This window comes from Ambystoma mexicanum, chromosome 4q, assembly GCF_040938575.1.
Source record: "Ambystoma mexicanum isolate Mex_15411 chromosome 4q, UKY_AmexF1_1, whole genome shotgun sequence".
NCBI classification, from domain to species: Eukaryota; Metazoa; Chordata; class Amphibia; order Caudata; family Ambystomatidae; genus Ambystoma; species Ambystoma mexicanum.
This window is the reverse complement of record NC_090928.1, coordinates 1,293,857,669-1,293,884,451: the sequence shown is the minus strand read 5'-3', so window position 1 is coordinate 1,293,884,451 and position 26,783 is coordinate 1,293,857,669. Positions and strand designations below refer to the sequence as shown.

At 43.6% G+C, this 26,783-nt stretch overlaps 1 protein-coding gene across 1 annotated transcript in view; it reads left to right on the top strand.

Annotated features, from left to right (window-relative positions):
* LOC138468390 (zinc finger protein 84-like) overlaps positions 1-25,845 on the top strand; it is a 97,360-nt gene extending 71,515 nt beyond the window's left edge. The window contains exons 3-4 of the mRNA XM_069608930.1: positions 16,778-16,840; positions 20,835-25,845. Of these exons, the coding sequence (XP_069465031.1) occupies positions 21,492-22,895 (1,404 nt within the window). The 5' untranslated portion in view covers positions 16,778-16,840; positions 20,835-21,491 and the 3' untranslated portion in view covers positions 22,896-25,845. The remainder of the gene's footprint in view (positions 1-16,777; positions 16,841-20,834) is intronic.
* Positions 25,846-26,783: the final 938 nt, after the last annotated feature.

Below are 26,783 nucleotides of genomic sequence, written 5' to 3'. Positions count from 1 at the left end.
TGTGTATTTTGAAGTGTATTTTTGTGTTGCATATATATTACTCCCTTCTGAAGAAGTCTTATTCCACTGACTGTTAAATAAATTAATACTTGTTTAATCAAGAAACCTTGAGTGTAAGAGTTTATCTGAATACTTGTCACTGTAGATTTCCGTGTAAAAACCCTACTGCTCACATTGACCCCTCTTGAGATAAGCCTGGCTGCTCAGCCACACTACCAACCTGTGTAGTACAGACTTATACCAAAGGTTGGGTTCCTATTGCCACGTGGTCAAAGTTGCTGTAGTCTCCAAAAGGCTACTGCACACAATCTTGCCTAACACCCCATATGATGGGAGACAGCCGCCCAAAGCCAGGGAGATTACCCCCGACTATCCTGGAGCTCTGGCTGGCCTGCGTTACAGCTTTTCCCTATGGGAAAGGCCGGGCCCCTGCCGGAGCTCCCTGGGACTGCTGCTGTGCTTGGGAATGGTGTATCCACATGGGAGACAGCCGCCCAAGGCCGGGGACATCACCCCCGACCATCCTGGAGATCTTGCTGGGCTGCGTTACAGAATTTCCCTCCGGAAATGGATGGGGATCCTGCCGGGGCTCCCTGGAGGGAGAAGCTCTAACGCATGCCAGCCAGAGCTCCAGGATCGTTGGAGGGGACGTCCCCGCACTTGGCCGGCTGTCTCCTATATGGGTCCACCATCCCCAAGTGCAGCAGCACTCACAAAGAGCCATGGGAGGGTCCCCATCCCTTCCTGGAGGTACATTCTGTAATGCAGCCCAACCAGAGCTCCAGGATAGTCGGGGTGATGTCCTTGGCCGTGTGCAGCTGTCCCTCATGTGGGTTGAATATCCCCAAGCCCAGCAGAGGTTCCAGAGAGGCCCGGCAGGGTCCCCGTCCTTTTCGGAGTGAGAAGCTGTAACCCTGGCCAGCCAGAGCCCCAGGGTGGTCGGGGTGATATCCATGGCCTTTGGTACCTGTCATCCATGTGGGTTGACTGTCCCCAAGCCCGGAGCTCTGGCTGTGCTGCATTGCAGCTTTTCCCTCCGGGGAGGAATGAGGACCCTGCCGGGGCTCCCTGGGACTGCTGTTGGACGGTCCACACTTTTCCTTTTCCGCCCAGGTAGGTGGACCCAACATGTGAGGTACCATTTTCATCGGGAAACCTGCGTGAAAGTAGGACATGTGTTGTAGGCGGCGTGTTTGTTTCGGTGGTTTCCTGGTGGCAAATATCTGAACATTTGAGTTTCTTCCTCTACATTTTGGACTTTGCCGGGCCTTGTGGGTAATACATTCTAGGGCGATTTGCACAAGTCAGATCTCTGTCGATTGCCATGGTTCTTTTGAGAAATGCATGGCGTTCCCTGTTTTCCTTGTTGGCTGCGATACCCCAGGCCCAAATCTGTAGGTTGTCTCCCCAAACCCTTTGGGCATAGCAGTGGTTTAGCCTTTTCCCTTTGTGCCCAGGTAGGTGCACCCACACATGTGAGGTACCGTTTTCGTCAGGACACCTGTGGAAACATGGGAAGGTAAGACGTGTTGTTGGAGGCGTGTTTGGGCAAATGCCTGAAAAATGTGTTTTTACCCATACATTTTTGACTTTCCCGGGGCTTGTAGGTAATTAATTCTGGGGTAATTCGCGCAAGTCAGACCTCTGCGGATTCCCACAGGTGTCTTTTCAGAAATGCATGGGGTTCCCTGTTTTCCTTGGTCGCTGCGATAGCCCAGGCACAAATTTGTAGGTTGTCAACAAGACCAAAATCCTGAAAAATGTGCTCTCCCAAAACCGTTTGGGATACCAGTGGATTAGCCTTTTCTCTTTGCGCCCAGGTAGGTGCGTGCACCCACACATATGCGGTACCGTTTTCGTCAGAACACATGTAGGAATGTGGGATGGTAGGACATTTGTAGTTTTCTCTTGGTTTTGATAAAGTTTTCATACATTTGCTACGGCACTTAGTTACACAAACCTTTCATTTCCCAAATGTAACCTGCATTTAGTTGCTGCTTTATGTAACCTGCACAAGTTACCTATCCTTCAAAAGGTCTGCCTGTGATCTTTCAGAACATTTATGCTTGCCATTCCTCACCACATTCCTTTCCTTATTTTCACATGCTGGTTACGTGTGTTTAGGCCATCAGCATGCAAATCCTGTGTACCATGGCACCGTTGTTGGTTTGTGGCATTTCTTGTTTTGTGAAACAACATGAGAAATGTGTGATTTCATAACTAGAAGAGTCGGGGGATGTAGCGGTGCAGGGCTTTTCTCAGTATTCACAGAAGCCATTACCTTACAGGTCCAAACATGTCTAGCACATACCTTTTTTCTGTAATATTTCCAATTTTTCCCCAAAGTACGGGAATTGTACCTACATAGTTGTTGCCTGACCTGTGCAAATCACCCCTTCATAAACTTGGAATGTTGTCTACTTTTCAGAAATGTATAGCTTTTTGTCTTCCCGTTCAGCTTTCCTACTCCCCTCTTTCATTCCGTCCACGCATGTCCTATTGGAAAAAAAAGGAATAATCGCATACCTCTTGATTGAGACGATTGGTCAGGGCTGCATGGAATCGGATATATCTATTGCCAGAACAGAGGATTACCTTGACCAAAGGCTTACGGCAGTCCTATAGAAACTGGCTCCTTAGACACAAGCTTCAGGACTGCAGATGGATGCAGAGGGCATGCTAGAGGCACTTAGGAACAAAAACACCAGGGCTTTCTGGACACTTATTAATGGTTCAGACATGCCCCAGTCTAATGTCTTAACGCAGTACCTGAATCACCCAGCGTACTGCATTTTGATATTCTGTATGCTCAGGTTGTGGGCTCCAAGCCTAGCCAATCATTAAGCAAGGATACAACTATTTACCCTGCGGAAATTGATGTATGAGGTGGTATTCAAGGTGATAAACAAGCAATCCTCTTCTCGTGCGGCCGGACCAAACAGCCTCTCAAATGTTTTGTTTAAAGGAGAACCCATCATATGGGCTAAGATTTTATCGTGTTTATTCCACGGTATTATCACCTCCAACTCGATTCCACTTACTTTGTCTTCAGTTTATATTGTTCCACTTTAGAAAAAGTTGGCAAAACTATTCCTTTGAATTATAGGCCCATTGCAATCCTTGATGCTGACAGCAAGGTGTTTGCTTCAATCTTGCTGTCATACTTGGAGCAATGGGCCAAGCACTCCACACTACTGAAGAAATGGCAAACAGACTTTTGTAGGAACATGGGCACCTCATTGGATGGGTTTGTCTAGAAATGTGTGCAGAATCTAGCTTGTAGGGTGGAAAATATGATTCCATCTACATAGCGTCAGTGGATTTGTTGTCAGCTTTTGATGCAGTAGATCGTAACCAATTGTAGTTCAGATTGCACTGCTGGGGAATTACAATGGTGCTATTAAGACTGATTATGGGGCTGTATGGTAAAACTGATATTCGGGTGCGTCTTAACCAGGACGGTCTGCTCTCCCGTATGATACGAACATTCTGGGGGGTTAGGCAAGGTTGCGTTCTCGCACCCTGCCTGTTTAATCTTTATATGGCGGATGTTGGAAAGGACTTAGAATATACAACTTTTGTGTCCCCCCAAGTTGTTTAATCTGAAGCCATATTGGTTATCCTACACAGATGATTTTCTTTTATTTGATTTTACTGCTATAGGTCTGCAACACCTGCTTGATGATTTTCCTTCTTTTGCTGAGACCACTTTTTAAAAATGAATCCGATAAAAACAAAAGTGCTTCAGTTTATTAAGGGGAGGAGAGAATCCATGTTTTCCGTTGTTATATTGAAGAGTATGTTGTGGGGAAGGTTCATTCCATAATCTAGCTAGGTTTCCTGGTTACTGCGAAGCCTAATATAGGAAAGCATAACATTTGGCTTCATGAACGTACTCTGGCCGTGGCTAATCAGTTACAAAGGATTCATTCCAAATTTGGTACATTTTCTCTAAAACCTGCTGTGTGTTATTATTTGGGAAAAAATTTACCTAAATTACTATATGGAATGGAGTGTTATGCCTTATCGATATTGGAGTATTTGCCCTCCCTTGAAGCATTGATTTGGAGACTGACACAGAGTACCCGTGTCTGTTCCAGTGGATGCAATTTGTTACGAATGAGGGATTGTCTCACTGAAGGCGAGAGCATTTTGGAAGTTCTTGTCGTTCTTCCGTAAAATGTTATGCCCTACTGTGGATTCTCTTTATGCTGATCTCAAGGTTTTGCGGGACAGGAAAGGGAGCACTTGGGTTGAGGATATGTATAGGTAGAGTCTTTTGGCTGAGATTGATAGTTGGATTGAGGAGTTAGTAGAGACTAGATTCAGCTAAGCATGCTCTATATATGTTTGATTGGGACTGCACGATTGATAATATGCACATGGATTCCTCCTTAAAGCATTTAAGTGAAGAGCATAAGAAGCTAAGAGTTCTTGCTTCCTTTCTCGTACTTTATCCTGACAAGAGCACTCAATCCCTCTTTATGTGATTTCGCCTGGGCCTTATACTTCCTAAGCAGATCTTGGTAAGATATAGAACGCTTTCAGAGCATTATGATACTTGTCGCTTTTGTCTGGAGATCGGGGAGATTGAATCGTTCGAACACTTGATATTAACCTGTCCCACTTTTCGGAGCTTACGTTGTACGCATCTGAGTAAGGTCCTTGAATTGTGCCCGTTGAGGCAGCCCAGTTCATTATGGGATGTATGTTTGGGGGTTTCGCACTACTTATGCTGCAATCGTAGTCAAAGGTTTCATTAAAGCCTTAAACATGTCTACTAATGTGCACTGAACAATTAGACATATGGTTCAATACAAAAAAAGGTATTGGGCGCCCCTATCTAGAAAGAACATGGCATGATAACCTGTTCTGTGGTTTTTCCCACTTTGAGAGTCTTCGGCTATTGCTTTTTGCTCACTGTACTTTTTACATAGAAGGAATATCCATTTGCATATCAGTCTTTGTCCCACCCACAAGGGCAGTCCAGCACTGAAATGCCAGGCAAACCTCCTTTGAACAAGAGTACCAACAGCAACCCCAGACACAGAGTCCCGGGCTGCTCTGCTTCTCTCTGCCGCACCACTGGTGCGCTTGTGGCTCCTCCAGGGAGGGGTGAACACTCCTTCCTGTTTTCACCATTCTATTTTGTATGCATATTGTCCAATAGGCATTCGGGAACAACTATAATGCTCACTGGTTGTTCCAAGAGTGCTCTTCAATAATCAGTAGACCCAGGAATCGAGACAGCAACCACCTTTGCTCGAGACTCCGAAGGTAGAAATGGCAGCGTCTTCCTCAAAATTTGAAACTTTAAGAACCCGGAGTTGCATAGTGAGGCAATTTGCAGCTCCTGAGAGCCCGAGGACTGGACTTTAATACCAAGACTTTTAACAGAGTTGACAGGTACCAGACATGAGCCAAAAGAATCTGGCCAAACGTCAGTGGTCCAGGCTGCCTGTGAATCAGTGGTGCCTGTCACCATGATCTCGGTATTTGCACCAATCAACTTCAGCCAGGTTTTAACAAAAAACAGTCCCCCACTGCTAGAAGGCAGTTCCTCAATCGAGACAGGGGGTCACTTTCTGGGGAGTCCAGCCGAAAAAGTAGCAGTGTGTCATCGGCATAGGTATAGAACCATACTGTGTGCTCCTAAATTAAGTCTACCAGAGGACGTAAATATAAATTAAAAAGCAGCCGGGACAGAGATGACCCCTGACCCCCACTCCCCACCCCCAAGTAACAGATCTTGGAGAAGATTGAAATGGAAATTGTAAGACTGCCTGCGTGCGCTTAGAGAGGAAAGATGTAAACCAGTAACTCCCGCCCTCACCAGGCCCTTCAGCAGACCACCATGGTCAATAGTATCAAAGGCTGCAGAGAGGTCAAGCAAAATCACATCTCTAACCTCCCTGTGGTCTTGAAGGTAAGCCAGGTCGTCCAGGACCTAAATCATCACCAATTCCATACCCCTCATGGGGCGGAATCCAGATTGAAATGGATGTAACAAGGCTCTGGATTCTAAAAAGCGTGAAAGTTGTGGAGTAACAATAGCCTCTGTAAGTTTCATAAGACATGGTAAACATGAAATTGGCCAATAGTTAGAGGCTGTCATGATTATAGCACTTATTCACAGTATTGGTATAAGTGAAAGGATACAGGTCAATGACCACAATAAAGGATACAATGCTAAGGGCAGTATCTGCTTCTTGAGAATCCCCAGAGAACGGCTGGATGGAAGCAAACTGGCGAAAGAAGACCTTCCAATTGATGACACTCTAAGAGTGGATGATTACCAGTCAGAGGGGGGAATCAATGGAAAGGGCAGGAAAGGGCAGGATACACACCAGGCTGTGAGAGCAAGAATAGATTTGATGTTCAGACTGTATGATTCTACCACTATGAACTAGCATTTTGCCCACTAACCTGTTGGTATGTGTGAACTACACAGCAAATCCGTCATTGAACTCCAAATAACTCCAAAAGGAAACGACAGGAAAGGGAAATTAGTATAGGAAACTAATCCCAACGGCACGAGGGTCACGCTAGTGCGGGGTTGGTGCACAACTGGATAGCGTCCAAATAGTCACGTGCACAAGTTAACACAGTTAAGTAGGAGAGTCAATTGGAGAGTAGGAATTCTGGACAGTAGCAAATATCAATGCCCTTGCAACAGAAATAAACAGTTCCCAGGAGTATCCAAGTAGAAAGACAAAGAGTGTTGATATGAGGATAATGTTACCTTTAAAAATGCAGCTGCCCACACTGTGTCAATATGGTTTTATACTGAAGATGGAGCAACCACTGTGTCTGCGTGGCTGGGAACTGAGGGGAAGCAGCAGCTGTGTCAATGCGACTGTGTCGGCGGGTAAAGGACAGCCGCCGAGTCAGCGTGGCGGTATTGGCTGAGTGAAGCAACCGCTGTGTCAGTGCGACAGTATCTGTTGGCCAAGGACAGCTCTGAGTCAGCGACTGCAATATGCGGAAAAATAGTAGTCAAGCGTGGACCGCTATAACCAGGAACCGGATGCGTAAGGAATTAAACCTTCCTTTCAGGACGGTTGAAGAGAGTACTGCATGCAATCCAGCATAGGAAGTCCAAATAAAAAATCCAGAGCAGCAGAGGTAAGCAAAAACAGAATCTGCAAGGTACCGGAACAAAATGTAGCTTCAGGAAGCAGAGTAGCCAAAACAACTCAATCAGAAACAGCGAGCGGATTTCCTAACGCTGCTAAATAGTACGTAGCGGATCACGTGACTAGAACCAAACACGTGATCTCAACGGCGAGAATATAGTAAACGCCGCTTTCCTGGTAAGGAATCGGATAATTTCCAGTTGGCTGTTAGCTGCTTGGCTGCAACATAGACCCTGATTTTGCAGAACCCACCGAAAAGGATTGACTATTGACTATACTAGTTCTCTTCCCGTTCCTAATTTTTCTAAGACTTCAGGTGGCTGCAATTCTCTCAATCTGCTGAGTTGCGGCTGTGCTGTACGCTCACACCTCCACTCCTAGAGACGGGGCAAGCCCCCACAATACAGGACTATAATGCTTCACATCTCAGCACGAGTTACGCTGTGGAAGTTGCTTTCCCCTCTGCGGCAAGCATCCTGCTCCGGCACTCACTGTGGAGCCACTCTCGCTGCTGGGCCCCCTCCAGCATTGACGTCAGGGACTGCGGGCATCTTGCCTTTGACCTGACTCTTGTCACACCTACTTATCGCTGAACTATCTAAACAGATACCAGGGAGCCCCTGCACTCCACTCTTAGACCGGAAATAACGTCCAGCGCAACTCTTACAGGGAGCTTTCACTCGGATACTGGGGACTGTCGGCCATGTGCCTTTGACCCACTCATCCATATACTCATCTGCCAAACTTGATTCTAGGACCCTGCCCAGACATCTCAGAACTCTCCTGAACGGCAGATTTTGATTACTCTCTACAACAGCTTGGATAATGGGGACTGCGGGCCTTGTGACCCGATTATCCCTCCTGGTAACATACTTACTGCTCACTTATTTACTCCCACTCAACCAGCGTTGGAAAGCACCCTTTTCCAGTTTACGATTTCTAACCAACAAACACTAGTATGGTTGCCTCACTGGACCGCTTACCAGACACAGAGCACGCCTACAATCCACTGCAGAAACAGAGAAAAGCCCACATGTCAATGGCAATAGCACTATCTTAAACTACTCAGATAACTGCGCAATTGAGAGCACCATAGAGGCGCGTATTAACAAAAAGAATACCCCTGTGCGATCGGGCTACAACCCCGCCTCACCTAACAAATCGTGTGCCAAGCAACAAAAGAATGACATGAACACATCTGAATCGGAAAGGAGAAACAAGGAACCTCCATCCACCCACCCCTCTAACTTTGACTCTCTATCTAGCGAGCCTCAAGTCTTGGCCATCACAAAACCCCCACAGAAACTTGCGATAAATCCCAGCCACAGCCCTCCACCCTCGGACGAACTGAAGACCACCTCTCCAACCAACCACAAATCCAATAACAAGCACCCTCAGGAGAAAAAAATTAAAACAGAGGACGAAACAGAACAAACCCTTAGCAGTGGCCCAAAAATATTGGCACAGGAGCACCAAGATCAAAAAAATGACACAGACACTCAAGACCCGACAATAACTCAACAAAAGAGAAAAGCAATGCATGCTAAAAAACAATGGCAACAAAACTATGCTCAAAGCCACAAAAAATTCCAAAACCACACTGACAGCCGCATCAATCACGTAAAGAAAAAATTGGCAGGACTCTCACTTGCCATCGATGAAATCGAATCTATAATCTTCAATCAGGAAAAACGTGACTCAATTTTTGGACACCTGACTCCCGCCAGGTGCAATTTTTACCACCAGATGGAGCCTCAACACCGAAACAAGGGCAATCCTACATCAAACCTGATGAGAACAATGGAATCTCGACAAGTAACTTGCATCACAGACAGCAAGCTAATCGCACTGATACTACACAGATCCTACCAAAAATAAAAGTATCCAATCATGCAGAAGAAACAAAATGCAAATGCGACCATAACTGCAACCATCCTGAAATCCCAATACTGTTATGCTCGCCTGATCTCTGGGGGGACGTTGGGGCACGGTTGGAGCCCTCCCTGAACTTGGCTCCCCTGGGTATGCGTTTACCCCCAGCTGCGGTAGTGTGGAATGCTCTGGTAGCTGGCAATGCCCTTGGGAGAAGGTAAGAGGTAGTGAAAATGCTGCAGTTGAATTGTGATCCCCCTCGAACCCTTCTTGCCAGAATTAGATGAGCATGTGTTTTCCCATAAGATCTCACCTGTTTTGTAAAGATGAGCTCTCCGTCCTGCTTCTCTTCAGCAGGGGCGCTGTAGATAGACCTAGTTGCTTCACTGGTCCGTATGCGTGATGGCTTAGACCGACTGCGACCAATCCACTTTGGAGGTAAGTGTTCGTAGCAATGATTAGTGTCCGTATGCTTTTGCAAATGATTTTTAGTCTGTAATTCTTATAATGTCTTTCCTTTTCCCAATAGGTATGAAAATGGCCACGCAGCGTTGCGGTGCTGGAAGCGAGTCCATGCGGTGCCAGAAGGGAATGGAGCGGCCCCACTAGAAGGTAAGTAGGGTTTCAGGGTGGTATGCAAGGCTTAGGTGTTGCGCGGCCAAGTGTTAAATGTTTATGCAGTTTCTCACCTTGTGCGTTCCTTTTCTCTTGCAGGGATGGCCTGCTGTCGGATGATGGAGAGTGGTGATCCGAGAACCTGTCAGCGGCTGATAGATGGAAGATCTGTGAGGATGCTGGACGAGAATAAGACTCCTGCATAGGTGGACGCTCGGACAGGTGAGGATATGATGCGCTGCAGGCGATGGATTTTCAGAGACAGGTAAGAAGCGCGCTGTATATGCTGAGTTGAAGGTAGCTGCGCTTCGAGCGATGGAGTGGCTGGATGCAGGTAAGATGCACGCTGCAGAGGTAGAGTTGAAGTAGCTGCCCTGTGAGTGATGGTATGGTTGGATTCAGGTAAGATGTGTGCTGAAGATGCAGAGCTGGAATCAGGTAGGTGCGCGCTGAAGATGATGTCCAGGACCTGATGAGATGCGTGCTGAGCTGGAAACAGGTAAGCGCTTCAGACGGTGGTAAGCGTTACGCTGCACACAGCAGACTAACGCGAAGCCTCTACATGCAGGTGGGGCGGGTTTAAATAGCTTGGCCCCAGCCACTCCCCTTTAGCTCCGTCTTGTGGCCCCACCTCACCACTCCCATAGACTTCTGCATGTGCCTTCCAATGCTTTCCAATGGCCACGCCCGGCCTGGAAGCACGTGCTTTGGACACAAAGTGTGCAGAGCACACTTTCTTATGAGCCTGGTACCACAGGCGCCAAGACAGGGTCCATTTGGACCCTTTGGAGGATGAAAGTAATGGCCGATGGTTAGTGCCCATCAAAGCTACCAACAACAATGGCAGAACTTCAGAACTCACTAATCTTAGCTTCTAGCCAAGCCCTGGTACCGTTCATCAAACTTTATGAATCCCTTAAGGACATGCAAGACCAAGCAACTCTCATCGCCTTAATGCATACGAAGCAAGTCTGAACACTGAACTGTTCATTAGTAAACTCCAACTATGCCTCGACCAGGAGGCCGAAACATCAGCCCAGTGACAAAACAGATTATTCGAATTAGCTAGAGCAGATCGTGCAGAGAAAGAGCAAATTACTGCAATACTTAACTTTTATCGGCGAAACAATCTGAAAGTAAGACCACTCCAACACCACAAGTCGCACTCAAAGAAAATAATCCCCACATACTATTTAATGACGAAACAAGCGAACGCCAACAAGCAAATGAAATCTCAAACGAGCAACACATCAACAAAACGGCCAAAATGAAGAACCAGACGGGAATCAAACAATCTTGCCTTGAACAACCGACGACAAAGAGAGAAGAAAAACCTCAACCATCCCAGCCTCAACACCCTTACCAACTATAAACACCTGCTCCTTTCCAATCTTTGACACCTCAAAGAATATAACAGAAAAACCCAAAAAACAAAAAGAAGCACCATTCTGAGAACACACAGCAAAATGGACACCAAGTTAAACCGTAATCAAAACCAGAATTTGCACTGCACTTCCTAAATAAAACGCTATCAGACATTCGTACCACTCTCATCAAATATGCTAAGAGTTTGTGACAAAACTACACAGCATTAAAAAAAAAAAAAATCATAATAATAATTTCCAGTTTGTGTAGAACAGTCCAGCCGTTCTATGAGTAAAATGGATCCCTGGATGGTGGACGGTCTTGGATGAACGGGCAACAGGGTTGGGGATAAGACAGGCCATCAGGTGGGGACAGAAAAGAGGCTAGTGGTCCAAATAAGAAGGGTGGAGATACCCTGGGAAGAAGGGCTGAGGAAGTAGCCCTGGAAGAAGACTGTGAGAAAGTAATATGTGAAGCAGTATGGGACTGGGACCCGTACCCACAAAGAGTGCATCACTAATCTTTATAGTCGCAGTACATGGTAGGTTAGTGAACCAGGTCTGCCACACTAGCAGTAGAGAATCCTACGGGTCTGGGACTCACACCACAAGGCTAAGAGCCAATTCTACTTTGGGGAGAAGTGTAAAGTGAAACTTAATAAGGACCAGGGGAAGGGAGACATTCTCCCTAATGTTGTGAACTGTAAAGTGAACCGGAGAAAAGGCCTGTGGAAGGGAGTCCTTCCCCTGGCATTATGAACACATGAAGCCCAGTGAAAAGAGAGTCATGGGGAAGGGAGTCATTCCCCCTGGCTTTGTGTGGGAAAGACACTTGAGGACAAGAAACCTGAAGAAGGGAGGCCCTCTCCAGTAACCCAACTAGGGGTAATGAAGGATGCTGATGTTGGAACTGGAACTTTACCTGTTGTTTTTGGAACTGAAAACTTTACTACTTTGAACGTTGCAACCCGGAGCTTTGATTTGTACCTTAAGAAGGGATTGAGACCTCGGTAACAGAGTCATTCCCTCAGGTAAAGTTCCCACATTGGAACTTTGATTCGCTGACGAGAAGAAGGGAGTCATTCTTTGGGACCAAGAAGATCCACTACCTCTTTAGTTTAGTTATAAGTGTAAGAGACAGGAGTAGGTTTTTGACACAGGACGGTGGACTCTTAATTTTACAAGGACATCCTGACCGAGAGCTTTGTATTTTTAGCTGAGGTGGAGAAACCCCTCTCCGAGTTAGGGAGTTAGGGAGGGGTAGATTTTTTCTTTGGTACAATAAAAGTTCATGCCAACAACCATGCCACCCTTACACCAACATATTAGCATCGGCCATCCCTCTCCTCTCCTCCTCTACCTAGCTACCTATCTCCAACCCTCCTCTGCCCATACTGCTGGTCCTCTCCTCCTTCACCCCCATTTGTCATCCCGAGTTCCTGAAACATCTAGCGCAAAGCCATCCCTCTGGTGCCCCTGGGGATCCCTGTCCCCCCTTGCTCCTCAAGAACATCCTATCCACCATCTCTGCAGGCAGCATTGAATGGTCCAAAATTAACCATTCTCTTTCTTCTGGAATCTTCCCGGAGGCCCTCAAAACCTCCTATGTCAATCCCCTTCTTAAAAACCCTTCTTTCGATCCTCTCTTTCCTTCCAACTACCCCTATCTCAAACACCCGCTTCATTGCCATACTCTTAGACGGCACAGCATAAACGCAGAATCCAACTGCCTTCTCGACCCCACCCAATCAGGATTCAGACCCTATCTAGGAACCAAATCCTCTCGTGTCCATTTGGATGATTTGAAAAGAACAGCAGACTCGGAAGGCTGCACTATCCTCCTTGCCCTCTCTGCTGCCTTTGACACTATCCACCACACCATACTCACAGACAGACTCCACTCTACAAGCATCAGAGACTTGGTCTTAGATGGATCTCCTCTTTCCTTTCCAACCCTTCTCAAATCCTGGTCCTCCCCCTTACTCTTCCCATGAACACCCTGTTCCTAAAGGGGTCCCACAGGGAGCCTCCCTGTCCCCTCTCCTTCAATCGATACCTTAGCATCCTCCCGGCACTCATCTGCTCTCATAATCTAACCTGCTACAACTACGCAGATGACACCCTGATCATTCTCAAGATCCCCAATTCGACAGCCTCTACCCGCCCTGACTTTGCGTCCCGGCTCTCTGAAATCGGCCGCTGGGTGACTGCTAACCACTTCCTCCTCAATCTTGGCAAAACTGAAATCCAAATCCTCTGTCCTTCCCCAACCAACCCCCTGATCACCTCCCTAGGCGCGCCACCCGCAGCATCCACCTCTGTAAAGAACCTGGGCTGCACTCTGGACTCGAAGCTATCACACCCTCACCACATCAACACCGTGTCCAGAACTTGTCATTTCCACCTGCGCATCTTCCAGCAGATCTTCCCTTTTCTCTCCTACCCACACAGAGTCTCTGCAATCCTTGCTATCATCCTCTCCCACTTAAACTATTCCACCTCTCTCTATCTGGGTGCCCGAGCATATCAGCTCAGAAAACTCCCAACGAATGTAAAACTACAGCTAGACCCCTCATTGCCCTCCCAATCAGAGAACACATCTCCTCTGCCTTTAGAGTACTACACTTGTCTCCCATCAGCCGACGGGCGACCTTCAAAGCCATGTGCATCACGTACCGCGCCCTCCATAATATTGGCCCAGAATTCCCCCAAGAAAAGCTCACACGTTGCCAACCCACAAAAACCTTGAATCTGGTTCTGCACTCTTTCTTGTGGTCCCCCCTTTTAACTCCACCACAATGGGAGGATCTGCCTTCTCCGTCCAAGCTCCCACATGTGGAACTCCCTTCCTCTGCACATCCACCTCAACGTGGACTACCTCTCCTTCAGAAAGGCCCTCAAAACCTGGTTATTCCGTGAGGCAACCTAAGGATCCTCCCCTCTCCCTCTCTTAACTTCATAGCATCGTTAACTCTGTCACAGTCTGTGCATCCAATATATATTCAAAATCAAAGAGGTGATGGCTGGAAGGTTTAGAATGAATCTTAACCGCTGGCATTGCTCTGGGCAACTCTCCAGACCGCCGTTCTTCGCCTGCCAAGCCGTTACATAAGGGGAAAGACCATATGCAAATCAGGCTTGGTCTCACCCCAAAAGGGGCTGTCAAGCCTGAACTGCTAGGTCACATCCCTTCTGCACGAGATCCAAAGCATCCCCAGACATGTTTTGGCCTTGTTGGGCCTCATCAGTGAGGAGTAGTTTGGTTCTCTAGACCCAGCAGGCACGGGACCTAGGTCTGCCCGTACCACTCAGGGTGACAAGGCAAAAACAAAGTGTCAAAATTCGGTCTAGCTGGACACATAACGAGTCTCCTGGACTAGAATGCAGCTTCGACCTACGACATAAATTCAGTCTGTTGAACTTCGCCAACTCTCCTGACCACCCCCAAGCACCCATATACATACCTGATCGTCATGGATAGCTTATTAGGCCACCTAACCCCCGATCACGCCCTAATACGCATCCGCATTCTACTCATTCTAACAAATAACACACTTGGACTTGCGTTGAGGCCATACTAATGGGATAAAGGTGCTATATAAATGACAAGCTACTACTACTACTGAGAAGGCATCTGCATACTGAGAGAGAGGTTCTAAAATTCACTAGGACGGCTCCCTTTTCACTCCCAGCTTAAATTTAACTTCCTCATTCTAGTCTTCAAAGCCCTCTATTGTCTTGCCCCTCCCTATCTATCCTCCCTTCTCACTTTCTACACCCTTTCTCGTTCTCTCCAGTCTGCAGATCTCTTCCTTGTTTCTCCTCCTCCGTCCTGTGCCCCTTCCCGCTTCCGCTCCTTCCAACTTCTTGCTCCTTTCCATTGGAACTGCCTCCCCCTCCCAATCCGCTCTACTACCACCTACCCCTCATTTCGCACCTCTCTAAAATCCTACCTCTTCCATTCACCCCCTAGAATCTTTCAGCTCCCTCTTTCTCCATTGAACCCTTCTCATCCTTCACCTCCTAACCCTCCTCTCTCACTTCAGTCCCCCTCCATATGTACTTAACCTCACCAATAATGTAAATTGTTCCCTGTATTGTTTTCTGGTTTGATTCAATGTTATGTAATTGCTCGTTCCTCATGTAAAGCGCTTTGGCTTAAAGCGCTATATAAATCTAAATAAATACAAATATAAATACAAAAATAGAATATATTCCTGAGAAAAAAGATTTGCCAGGGGGTGGGGGGAATTCTTTCCATTTATGTATTTAGGTAGTGTGTAAAACACTGGGATTCTCTGATTATTTTTAATTAACAAGTCTGCCTTTTTTCAGAGATCCAATTATTCTTAAATAAAATAATCTGGGACTGACTCTTCTATCAAATACTTTTAGCAGGAATTTCATTCAATTGGATCTATGCAACTTTCTCAGCATTCCTCTTCATAGTCACTATGATTCAAGAGTACTGTTGCACCACCTTTTCAGGCCTCATGAATAATAATATTCTCATTACAATTTCTTATTTTCAGCTTCAGATATATTCCTGAACAGATACATCTATTCACAAAAAACTGCTTCAATTTGCATCAGATGCTGATATCGAACTTTCGGAATGGAATGTAATCCTAACTGGACCTATGCCAGTTAGGATTCCATTGGGTAGTCTTTACCGTGAGTAAGGGGGTCAGAGATATGTAGCAAGGATTATGCATGTAAACTGGAAAGAGACCATTATCAGAGTTTCTTGAGGTTTAACTTGTCTTGAGTGAGATCAATTATTTTGGATTACTGCTACCTTCAAATTGGAATGATGAACATGAGAGTATAATAGGTGTTGTGATTGTATGGTGATGGTTGCTATGGCCTCTAATTGCTAATGGAGGTTTGGGATTTAAACTTGTGTTATTTTTTTTAATCTTGTATATCTAATATTAATCATAATATCTGAATTATTTTTCCCTACAAATGGACTTGATGGTAATATACAGTGCCCATTGTCATGTAGGCAATAAATATAAAACAACCATTACGGATTGAAGGTCGCAGTGATGTGGTGGAATTTGCGGAGTTCTTTGAGGAGTCATGCTGCAGCATGCAGGACACATCTCAGGGGAGCCACAGTAGTTTCCAGCAGGCCTTCCAAAAGGGAATTGCCACCATACCGGTGGGAGAGACTAAAACCTGGACAGCAGATCTGAAGTTGTTTTCTGAGATGGAGGGCTTGATTTATTTGCAGGAGAGAAAGTTGGTACCAAGCCGTTTGTGTTTTCCTTGCTATGTGCTGTTTGAAGGAGAGGCAGATGGCATGATAGTGAGGGGCGACTTCCTTGCCTCATAAGACGTGCTTAATGTGGTCTATGACCTATGCTCATACTTTCCAGCACACCTTCAAGAAATTGCTAAGTTTGCAGAGGCATCTGTTTTTGTAAATGTGAGGGTTGACGATCTCATCATAACCTGCATCACAAGATACTGTTGCTTTTTACTTTCAACTTCAATTCAGTCCTTGCCTCTTTAATTGCAATGTCGTTTTTATAATTGGGTGACAGAGACACTATACATTTGTCCAAGGGTAATAGTTGATGACCTTCTAGGCTGATCAAAGGATTTATATCAGTTTGTGACAATCTAACAAACTAATGTGAAGCATAAGGCCTTACCATTTATATGTGAAAATGCGGATATCTCATGTGCTAGTTGAGGCCCGAGCTGAATAAATATAATGGTAGAACATAAATGCACAGTCCTAATATGTAAGGTATCCACTTAATATGTTTTGTATTACAGCTGTAGTGATGCAGTTATTGACCCGGGAGCACGTCGAAGCCCCGCCCCCGACGGAAATATAAGGTGAGGATGGACATATTTGAAACCAAGCTCTAAATGCTCCTGGAAATGCAGCTACCATAAAGAATTAGTTTGTTTAAATGACCAGTTTGTATAAAACGCAAATAGTGCTAACACCAACATAAAGAGGAGATAGGTTCCAGCATACAAAGAAAGGGACTCCCTACACTGATGGAGCAAATAAACTGCAGGAAGGCTAGATGCTGAAAATACGGGCAGGGAATTCAACATATGGCAGCCATGCATCAGGGCCCGGTAGATAGAGAAGTAAAATCTATCTGCATGGAAGTAAAAGCGAGAAAAAAATTCCATTTTAAAAGCAAAGCAGAGCACAGGCTGTGATAATAGAGCTAAACCTCACAGATAAAAGTAGGTTATGAAACAAATACTGTTAAATCTTAGAAGTCTGCAGAGCTGTGCAACAGCTCAGAGGAAAGGAATTTCAAGGCTGTGGGAATCAGAAGGGAGGTTTGCACACAGGAACAGGGACAGACGAGGGAGTGATTTCCAGGCCGGCAAGTGTTCACCCATAACATTTAATTAGCTACTCTGCAAGGCAGACAGCATTTGGTGTTCTGTGCGCGCAATGAGTAAGCCTGGAAACACCCTGGTTGCAGACGGATTGATGTCCCAAGCACTTAGCAATGCGAAAAGCAGATGCTCGGAAATAGCTCAAATCCAAATAAAAAAGAGGAATTGAAATCTGAAACACGTTCTGGTAGCACGTGGCTCAAAACAGTAGTTAATTATAATGTGCCATGGTGAGATGTGGCATCTGCTGTTCTAGACAAAGGGGTACCGGCACACAGAGATTTCCATGAACAAAGTCTTTGAACTCGGCAGATCTCATGGCGCTGAGATAATGAAGGCTGTTCTATTTAATTGGAACAACACTGTACCTCGAAATTACAGACCAATATCATTACTTGATGTAATGGGAAAAATCTTTGCATGTTTTGTGTTGCAGGATTTTAATTTATGGACCAAACAAGAATCCAAGCGAGATCCACATCAGACGGGTTTTGTCGCTGGAATGCGCACTGCCATCAATCTCATGTCCTTACATGCCATTAAACATCAATATCACATTCTAAAACAACCGCTATATTTTGCATACATTGATCTACATGCTGCCTTTGACTCTGTTTCACGAGAGCTGTTGATTAACAAATTACAGAAAGCAGAATGTCCTGAAAATATCATGGACATTATACATGAACTGCATACTAATACTTCAATTCAAGTTAGATTGAATACTGAAGGTCTGCTTTCTATGCCGATACAGGTTGCTAGAGGACTGAGGCAAGGTTGTATCCTTGCCTCAGCCCTCTTCAACTTTTTTCTTCATGATGTGCCTGAGATTTTTGAGAATGTGCACACAGATGCTCCAAGATTGGGACGAGAGAGAGTGCCTGCGTTATTATATGCCGACGATTTAATTTTGATTTAAAAAACACGGATTAGTTTACAAAACTCCCTGCATGCTCTATCAACATACATAAATACTAACCAGCTTACAATTAAGACCAAAAAAACGAAGATCATGATTTGTAATGCTCCTAAAAAGAAAGTGAATTGACATAAGTGGAAATTACAAGACTCAGAGCTAGAAGTGGTAGAACAATACACTTATTTGGGGATGCAAATTGACAATCGACAATTCAATGGGGCACATTTGAAAATCCTTGAGTCAGGACTCATCGGCTATTTCTCAAACTAAATTCATAGACAAATACAGTACATTTTCATAACGTTCAGCTGTGGTATATCACAACCAGAAAACTACTCCGGTGCTCTTATATGGCCTGGAAACATGGCTTAACCTAGAAAATAATATTGTGCAAGGACTCAAAGGGAAATATTGGAGAGGAATCTTAAATCTACCCCATTGTTTACCGATTGCGTTGATACGCTACGAGATTGGCCTACTTTCCTTGATGATTAAATACCAATGGCGCCAGTGCGCCTTACTAAGAAAATGTATTTTGGCAAATGCTCAGAACACTTTGCTCTCGTCCCTCTCTTGTTACATCTTAAAATCCAATCAAGCTTTTGCAGTCAAATGGAAAGGTGCAGTTTTTAATGTAATGGCCACAGCAGATCTTCCACTGCATGTTTTACTAGAGGATCCAGAAAGAGCCAAGAAAATACTATACTTGTATGATTGGATAAAAACATGAGACCAATGCTGTTTATACAAAGACTTCAGAGAACCCATTTGCAAGAAAAAGATTTGGGGTATGTGAACCATACTTGATTCGTTATCCTTCAGTAGTGTTTCGTTCAGCCTTCCTACGCTTTAGATACAATCTTTGGCCAACTAGAGCTGTAATGGTTAAATGCAAATGGCTTAGTAGTTCACTTGAATTTTGTCGTTTTTGCAAAAATGCAGACCAGAGAGAAACCTTACGACATATCATTTTAGATTGTCCCCTTGTCTCAGAAAAAAAGAGAATTGCATCTAACCAAATACTGCACGCATTTCAAAACTATTGATGATGATGAAAGATGGAATTTACTTTTCTCAACTAATCGCATGTCAATCTTTATTGCAATCAAGAACTTTCTAGAAGCGGTATCAATAAAACATATTGAGAATGATGAATATTATGAGCTACAGATTGACTTCACTAGTTACATTAACTAAATTGGTGAAATTGTTTTATGAAATCGCTTGCTTTTAATATTGGTACAAAGGGTGTTTTTCTTCCTTTTCTTTTTTTGTAGATACATTGTTTTACATTTTAATTTTGTGTACATTTTGTGCAAATGTGTAATGTGAAGAAGTTTCTATTGTAAAGTTGATTTATCAGCTATAACAATTAAAATAAAATAAAAAACAACAGTGATATTTATTTCTCTACCCCCATCATGTGTCACCATATCTGTTCACACACTGTTGGTGCCCAAGGTTGGCTGTGTTACATGCCAACCAATGAACGTCAATCCTTACCCTAGTTTAGCGCCAACCAATAGAGTTGTAAAGCAATGATGCATTATGCTTCTTATCTGTAATGGGATGTCCCCTGGGTGGAGCTGCTTCAGATAGGGACCCCTCCAATGATATTTGTTTTGTCTATAAGACATATATGTAGCTTAACAGTGCGAACCAATGAATAGTAGAGATAGTTTTTTGTAACTTGGTTGTCATCATGACATCAGCAGTGACAAATCAGCACTTCATAAACTGTTGTCATCTATTGCAGTGCAGTGAACTCGATTGAGAGCATGTCTGTCAGTCTTGTTTGCCCCAGTTTTTTGTTTGTTTGTTTTGTTTTACATACTACATCCTCTGTAGCACCGCTTTTATTGGCAGATACCAGAAAAAGGCTGTGTTGCCTTTTGGGCCCCTGATTACAGAGCCTCTTTTTGACATTAATATCGTTTTACTCTGTAGCACAATCTTAGATACTAAAAGGTTTAATTATAAACAAAACACAACATTCCATCTGCCAGTTTTGCATTATTTTTAAATTACAGGGTTCGGAATTGAGGGGAGCTAAGAGCTATTTAGATTTTGATTGTGGCCTGGAAGAGCCTGGTTAGCTTGACAAAATAGCTACCACAAACTACTTTTGGCTCCCCAGGAAAACTGATACCAAACAAAAACACCTATGTGTGTTTTGCACCGTGAACCTGGGACAATCTAAAAATAAACATTAGGTCACAACTATGAAACATTTAAAGCATTAGGGGTCATACATTATTGATAAATAAGTGTGTATCTCATGTGAAAGTTAGATTTGCGGAACGGTATGTCTTAGCTCCTCCTTCCCCAGTGGTAGCTCCTGGTCACTGGTTTATGCTGCTTTTAATTTCAATCCCTGTAATTATGAGGGAATTACTTCTGCATAACCCATTTGAGCATTTGTCTTCAATAGATATGACTTCATCCTGTCATTTACTACATGAAATGATCAACTAGCACCCATATTTTAAATATTATGCCTGTGATCATGTATGAATTATTAATGTTAATCTCCTTTTAATCCTACAGGGGAATGAGGCCCATAAAAATGCAACAGCAGCGCTTCTGTTTATTTCTCTGATGGAGTAATACTGTACCAAATCTTCTTGCACATCTAGAAAGGTACAGCACGCTGTAACTAGTTGGCTTTTCAACGTAACAAGGAACTGGGAATGGAGAAGCCTACTGAGTGCATGAGGGTTTCAGCCAATCTCATTCATGGTAACTTGCAGCATCTTACATCATAGGTATAATAAATCTATAAAATGGTTGACGGATCATAAGAGCAGTTTATTATCTGTAATTAAACAATATTGTTTAGCCTACAAGTCATGATAGAGCGCATTTGTTATTTTATATAAAGATAGTTTATTCAAATGATTTTGTAAATCACATCAGACTACAAATGGACAAATTGTGTCCATGCACTGAACATGCTAAACCGTTCAGTAGGAAAAAGCCTTGTTGGTCACTAGAGAAGATCTACAGATGATAAGCCTCCTTTGTGCCCTGAATGCAGGAAAAGTTACAGTATAAAGAGTTTGTTCTCATCAGGGAAAACATACAGGCGAGAAGCCTTATCATTGCACTGAGTGCGGGAAAAGGATCAGCCAGAAGGAATCTCTTATTAAGCACTTGAGAACACAAACAAGTGAGAAACCTTAGCAGTGCACTCAATGTGGCAAAATGTCCAATGCAAATTGTTCTAATACTCCCCAGAGTACACATACCGGTGATAAACCTTATGTGTGCACTGAATGTGGGAAAAGCTACAATGTCAAGCACAGTCTTCTTTACCACCTGAGAACACATACAGGTGAAAAACCTTATCCGTGCACTGAATGTGGGAAAAGATTTAGTGGAAAGGCAAATCTTACAGTTCACCTGAGAACACACACAGGTGAGAAACCGTATCAGTGCACTGAATGTGGGAAACGGTTCAGTGTAAAGGAACTTCTTATTTGTCACATGAGAACACATACAGGTGATAAACCTTATCAGTGCACTGAATGTGCAAAAAGCTACTATTTCAAGCACAGTCTTCTTTACCACCTGAGAACACATACAGGTGAAAAACCTTATCCGTGCACTGAATGTGGGAAAAGCTTTAATGGAAAGGCAAATCTTAAAATTCACCTGAGAACACACACAGGTGAGAAACCGTATCAGTGCACAGAATGTTGGACTAGATTCAGTGCAAAGCAACATCTTATTTCTCACCTGAGAACACATACAGGTGAAAAACCTTATCAGTGCACTGAATGTGGGAAAAGCTACCATTTCAAACACAGTCTTTTTTATCACCTCAAAACACATACAGGTGAGAAACCCTATCCGTGCACTGAATGTAAGAAAAGGTTCAGTGCAAAGGACCATCTTATTTTCCACCTGAGAACACACACAGGTGAGAAACCTCATTCGTGCACTGAATGTGGGAAAAGCTTTCACCTGAAGCAAAATCTTATTTCTCACAAGAGAAGACATACAGGTGAGAAACCTTATCACTGTACTGAATGTAAGCAATGCTTCTATCTAGAAAAAAGTCTTATTAACCACCTGGGAACACATACAGGCAAGAAACCTCATCCGTGCACTGACTGTGGGAAAAGCTTTAGTGTGAAGGGAGCTCTTAATGTTCACCTGAGAACACATACAGATGAGAAACCTCATCTGTGCTCTCAATGTGGGAAAAGCTTCCGCACAAAAGGAAATCTTACTTCTCACATGAGGACACATACAGGTGAGAAACCTTACCGCTGTACTGAATGTGGGAAAGGTTACCATCTAGAAAATGCTCTTTCTTACCACTTGAGAACCCATACGGGCGAGAAACCTCATCTGTGCACTCACTGTGGGAAAGGCTTTAGTGTGAAGGGTGCTCTTAATGTTCACCTGAGAACACATACAGGTGAGAAACCTCATCTGTGCACTGAATGCGGGAAAAGCTTTAGGGTGAAGAGTGGTCTTAATGTTCACATGAGAACACACACAGGGGCGAAACCTCACATGTGCCCTGAATGCAGGAAAAGCTTCAGCACAAAAGGTAATCTTATTTCTCACCTGAGAACACATTCAGGGGAAAAACCTTGAGTGAACTTGCTAAAATGTTGATCAGTAGTGGCATGTTGTTTATCACCAGAGAACACCTATAGGTGGGAAAATCCATAAAAAATATCAGCGATGAGGGAGTTTACTTGAAAGAAAATGAGAATGAGATTCATGTGTTGCACAGAGCCTACTACACAAATTTCTAGTTATGATTGCCGTGAAGCACTGGTGTTTGGAATGCATCCCTCCTGGAAGAGAACATGCCATCTGTGGTAAGGTACCTATCCTGTGAAACACTGCCTGAGGGAGTTCGGCAATTTAATGACCAGTGGACATTTTGAAAATGCCTAAAGACATAGCTGTTAAATCAATCACAGTATAGACTTCTTTTCAGCGACTGCATGGAACCGTTATATGAATTTAGTACCAAGAAGCCACTTTGCACTATATTAGTTGTAACTTGTACGGTGAAACCTTATCTGTGCAGTGAATGTGGGAAATGAAGTCTCCTTCTAGATCGTTCTTCTGCCTTTGACCATCAGACTCTTATACACAGACTAAGAGGCAGGTATCAGGGACGCCACCTACTCTTAATTATAGTCCTTCCCGGCTGATGGAACATATATGCTATTATTAGGCCTCCTTTAGTATTAAAGGCCCTGCCTACAAGAGGTGGTATGCCCCATGGCTTATCCTGGTCACGTATCCTTTTTACTCCTACGACAATGACTTGCAGATCCTATTCCCCTTGTGTGGCAGCTCAGCATTGGCTGAATGTTCAGAGCTGTTGCCCATTAACAATTTGATGGAGTCACACTGGTTAAAGTTTAACTTTGACAAAACTGATTCTGGGATGTACCCTTCTGTTTCCCCACCTCTCAGCTCTGTGCCCACATGGCCGATTGGGGCGTCAACATTGACTGTGTGCTCTCACTGAGCCCCCACTAAATGCTTTGGTTGGAAGATGTGTTTTCTGCCTTATGGTGTTGCAAAAGACCCTAATTTTCTTATGCCCCCTACTATGCCATCAGTAGCTGCCAATCTAACATCTTCCATGCTGTACCACTGCAATCCCATTTATCTTGGCTGCCTTTCTTACGTCACTTAACGTCTTCAAGTTGCACCCAACGTTGGATCCCTTCTTTCAGGCATTGAGAGATTTTAGCATGTTACCAGTTCCTTGGCACCAACTGTATGTGATCTCCGATTCCTGCTTTTGCTCAGTTAGTGGCTTTTCATGAGCAAGGTCCCCTTTTACGCAGGCCAACCTCCAACTCCATTGCCCCCCTTTACTTTGCTGAATAAACCTCTTTTACATTCACTTCCTCAGACATTTATTTCTTCATGCTTTATTTCTTCATACCTTTACTTTGTCTGCATCTTCAGATTGTCAAGGTGGCAATGGATATTGTAAAGTTATATGTAGGTTTAGGGTTGAGGTCCAGGGGGGTAGATGGACGTTGGGTGAAAAAAGAAGGTCTATGGGGGGCTTCCCCCTGTAATAATGAAGTTAATGTTAGAAGAAATGAAAGACCGGAGAAGTAAAGGTATAAAGAGGTATATGTGACAAAGTGAATGCAGACCAATACATGAATATCCCTTCCTGTACAGTTACATCTAGTTCCTCCCGCTTCAGATGGCTGATTTATATCTAGTGGTGCAGCTCATTGCATCTGAAATGCCCTCTCTCAGAGACTGTACATTACCACAACAGTCTGGCCTCCAGGCGCTTGCTGGTCGACCCATCTGTTCTTATTTGCCTTGCTTATGTTTTGCCAGTTTTGCTCATGTTTTCACTTCTAGCCCCTGTTGGAACCATGAAACAATGGGTTGTAAGAACTCCAGAAAATAAATAAAAGAAGGTAGCTTTTAATCCCATTTCTACAGAGACCTGGTGTTTTTGGCAATGTGTACTCTGTAAAACAGGCAGATAAAAGTAACCATGCTCCCTCTAAAAAGAAAAAGCGAACAGACACAAAGCCTGCCTCCTGCTTTCAGCCACAGCGTTCATGCATATGTTCAGATCAGTGCTACCATCAGTGCTGTGCCGAGGAAAGAGTTGTACAATTGTGACTACCTGATCTGAAGAGCTGTTGGGCAACATGCATATTTCTGTTTTCATGAATAACTTGCTGCAACTTTCTTTTTATAATCCTAACTTCAATAATAAGAGTAAAATACTGCAACTTCACTTCAAAATGTTGTCTGGAACCCTGCTAAATACGATTGGAGAACATTGTGTAAAGGCAATGTTTACCTCCGGGGTAAACCAGGCACTGGGCATTTAATGAACCTGAAATGTCCATTTATGTCACAGATGTCAAACACTGCTCTCAATTCCCCATGAGTCTGCCTTGTATGGAATTCCTTTTCACTAAACTATGCAGCATTTGTTGCTTTACCGAAAAATATTCTTCAAATATAGTGTCCTCCTCCCCCTTCAGGACACTGAAAACTGTAACACTATTGCCTCCTGTTTTTGGAGCACTTGAAATAAGCAGCTGGTTCCATGGCCACAGAACAGTACTTTACAGAACAGTGGACGGAACATCCACTATTTAAGGACTATTTTGCAAGAATGTTATTGGTGTGATGGACACGTTAAAGATATGAAAGGTTTTTATTGTATAATATATACATGTCTTTATAAAAGTACAATTGTGTGAATATAGTAGAAACGGCAAGTTGAATCGAAATATTCAGTGTGCTCTAATGAAATAGATAATTCCTGCAAATTTGGAAATCAAGTAGTGTCCTTTCTGTAAAATGTAATATTTAGCTGTCGGCTTAACAATGTCATAGCGGGTTCTGTATTAATTCATGTATTTTTCTGAATGAAATCTGATAATAGTTAAGCTGACCTATTTCTAATTTAAACTATATCTGCCAGAGTTCTTAAACTGAATTAAATGGATGGAATCCTGATGAAAATCATATAAAAAATTCAGCCACTTTTTGTCACTGTGTTATAACATTAAAAAAACATTTCTAACTAATGCTTCCATGTGTGTTTTTTTAATCGGTTTCTTCTGTCTTTGCTCCAGAAAGTTGTTTGCTCTTTGAGCAATTAGTTAGGTCTCATCTCTGAGTTAGGCTGCTGATCTCGGTTTTATTTTGGTATGGGTGCTATCACAATTCAATTTTTTTATTATGTTTATTTTCTCCCATTGACTTTGGTGTAGGGCACTCTAGTTTTTTATTTTTTTATTACAACCAAATTAACCTGATCTGATGGCACTTTCCTTTCTTGTGTCTTGCCTTAGGCATAACATTTCTAATAAACGGGGGGATTTTCTGAGGCATCCCAATTGTTCTTGTGTGTGGGCCTCTTCATAATGAACTGTTTTTCCTTTTTTTCAATATATTTTTATTTGTAATCCCAGTGAATGTACATGGCCGGATGGATTTCTATTAAATCTTATCTGCAGTTTTTGGAGTTGAACGTTTGTCAGTGTTAACAACATTTTCTTCTGAAATAAATGTTATGGTATAGTCTTCCCCCCCAGTTTGTTGTTCCTTGAGGTATTCTTTGAGGTCACACAACCCTGATGAGCGCAAGAGTACATTTGCAGCACCTTATTTTGTTTTATTTTAAATATGTTTTTATTGGCATTTTCATTAGGCATTACAACACATGGCATGATTCACCAATGATTTACAGCATATATGGTGCAACATGTGAACATAAACAAACCACATTTAACCAACTGGTCTTCACATATTATCTCGCTATTCAGTATTTCCGCGAGTGCGATAGCAAGGTATCAATAGTGCAGCAGCCCTTCTCGTGTTAGGGGGGTATGCTGGGTTACTTGACCAGCTCTTAAGCAGGGACGTCTCTACTGTGGGCTGCTCAGAGTCTGAATCATAGTGTCTTGTTTTCACAGGGGCTTATCGTCAGGGGAGTGGAACATATCCCAAATGAGTGCC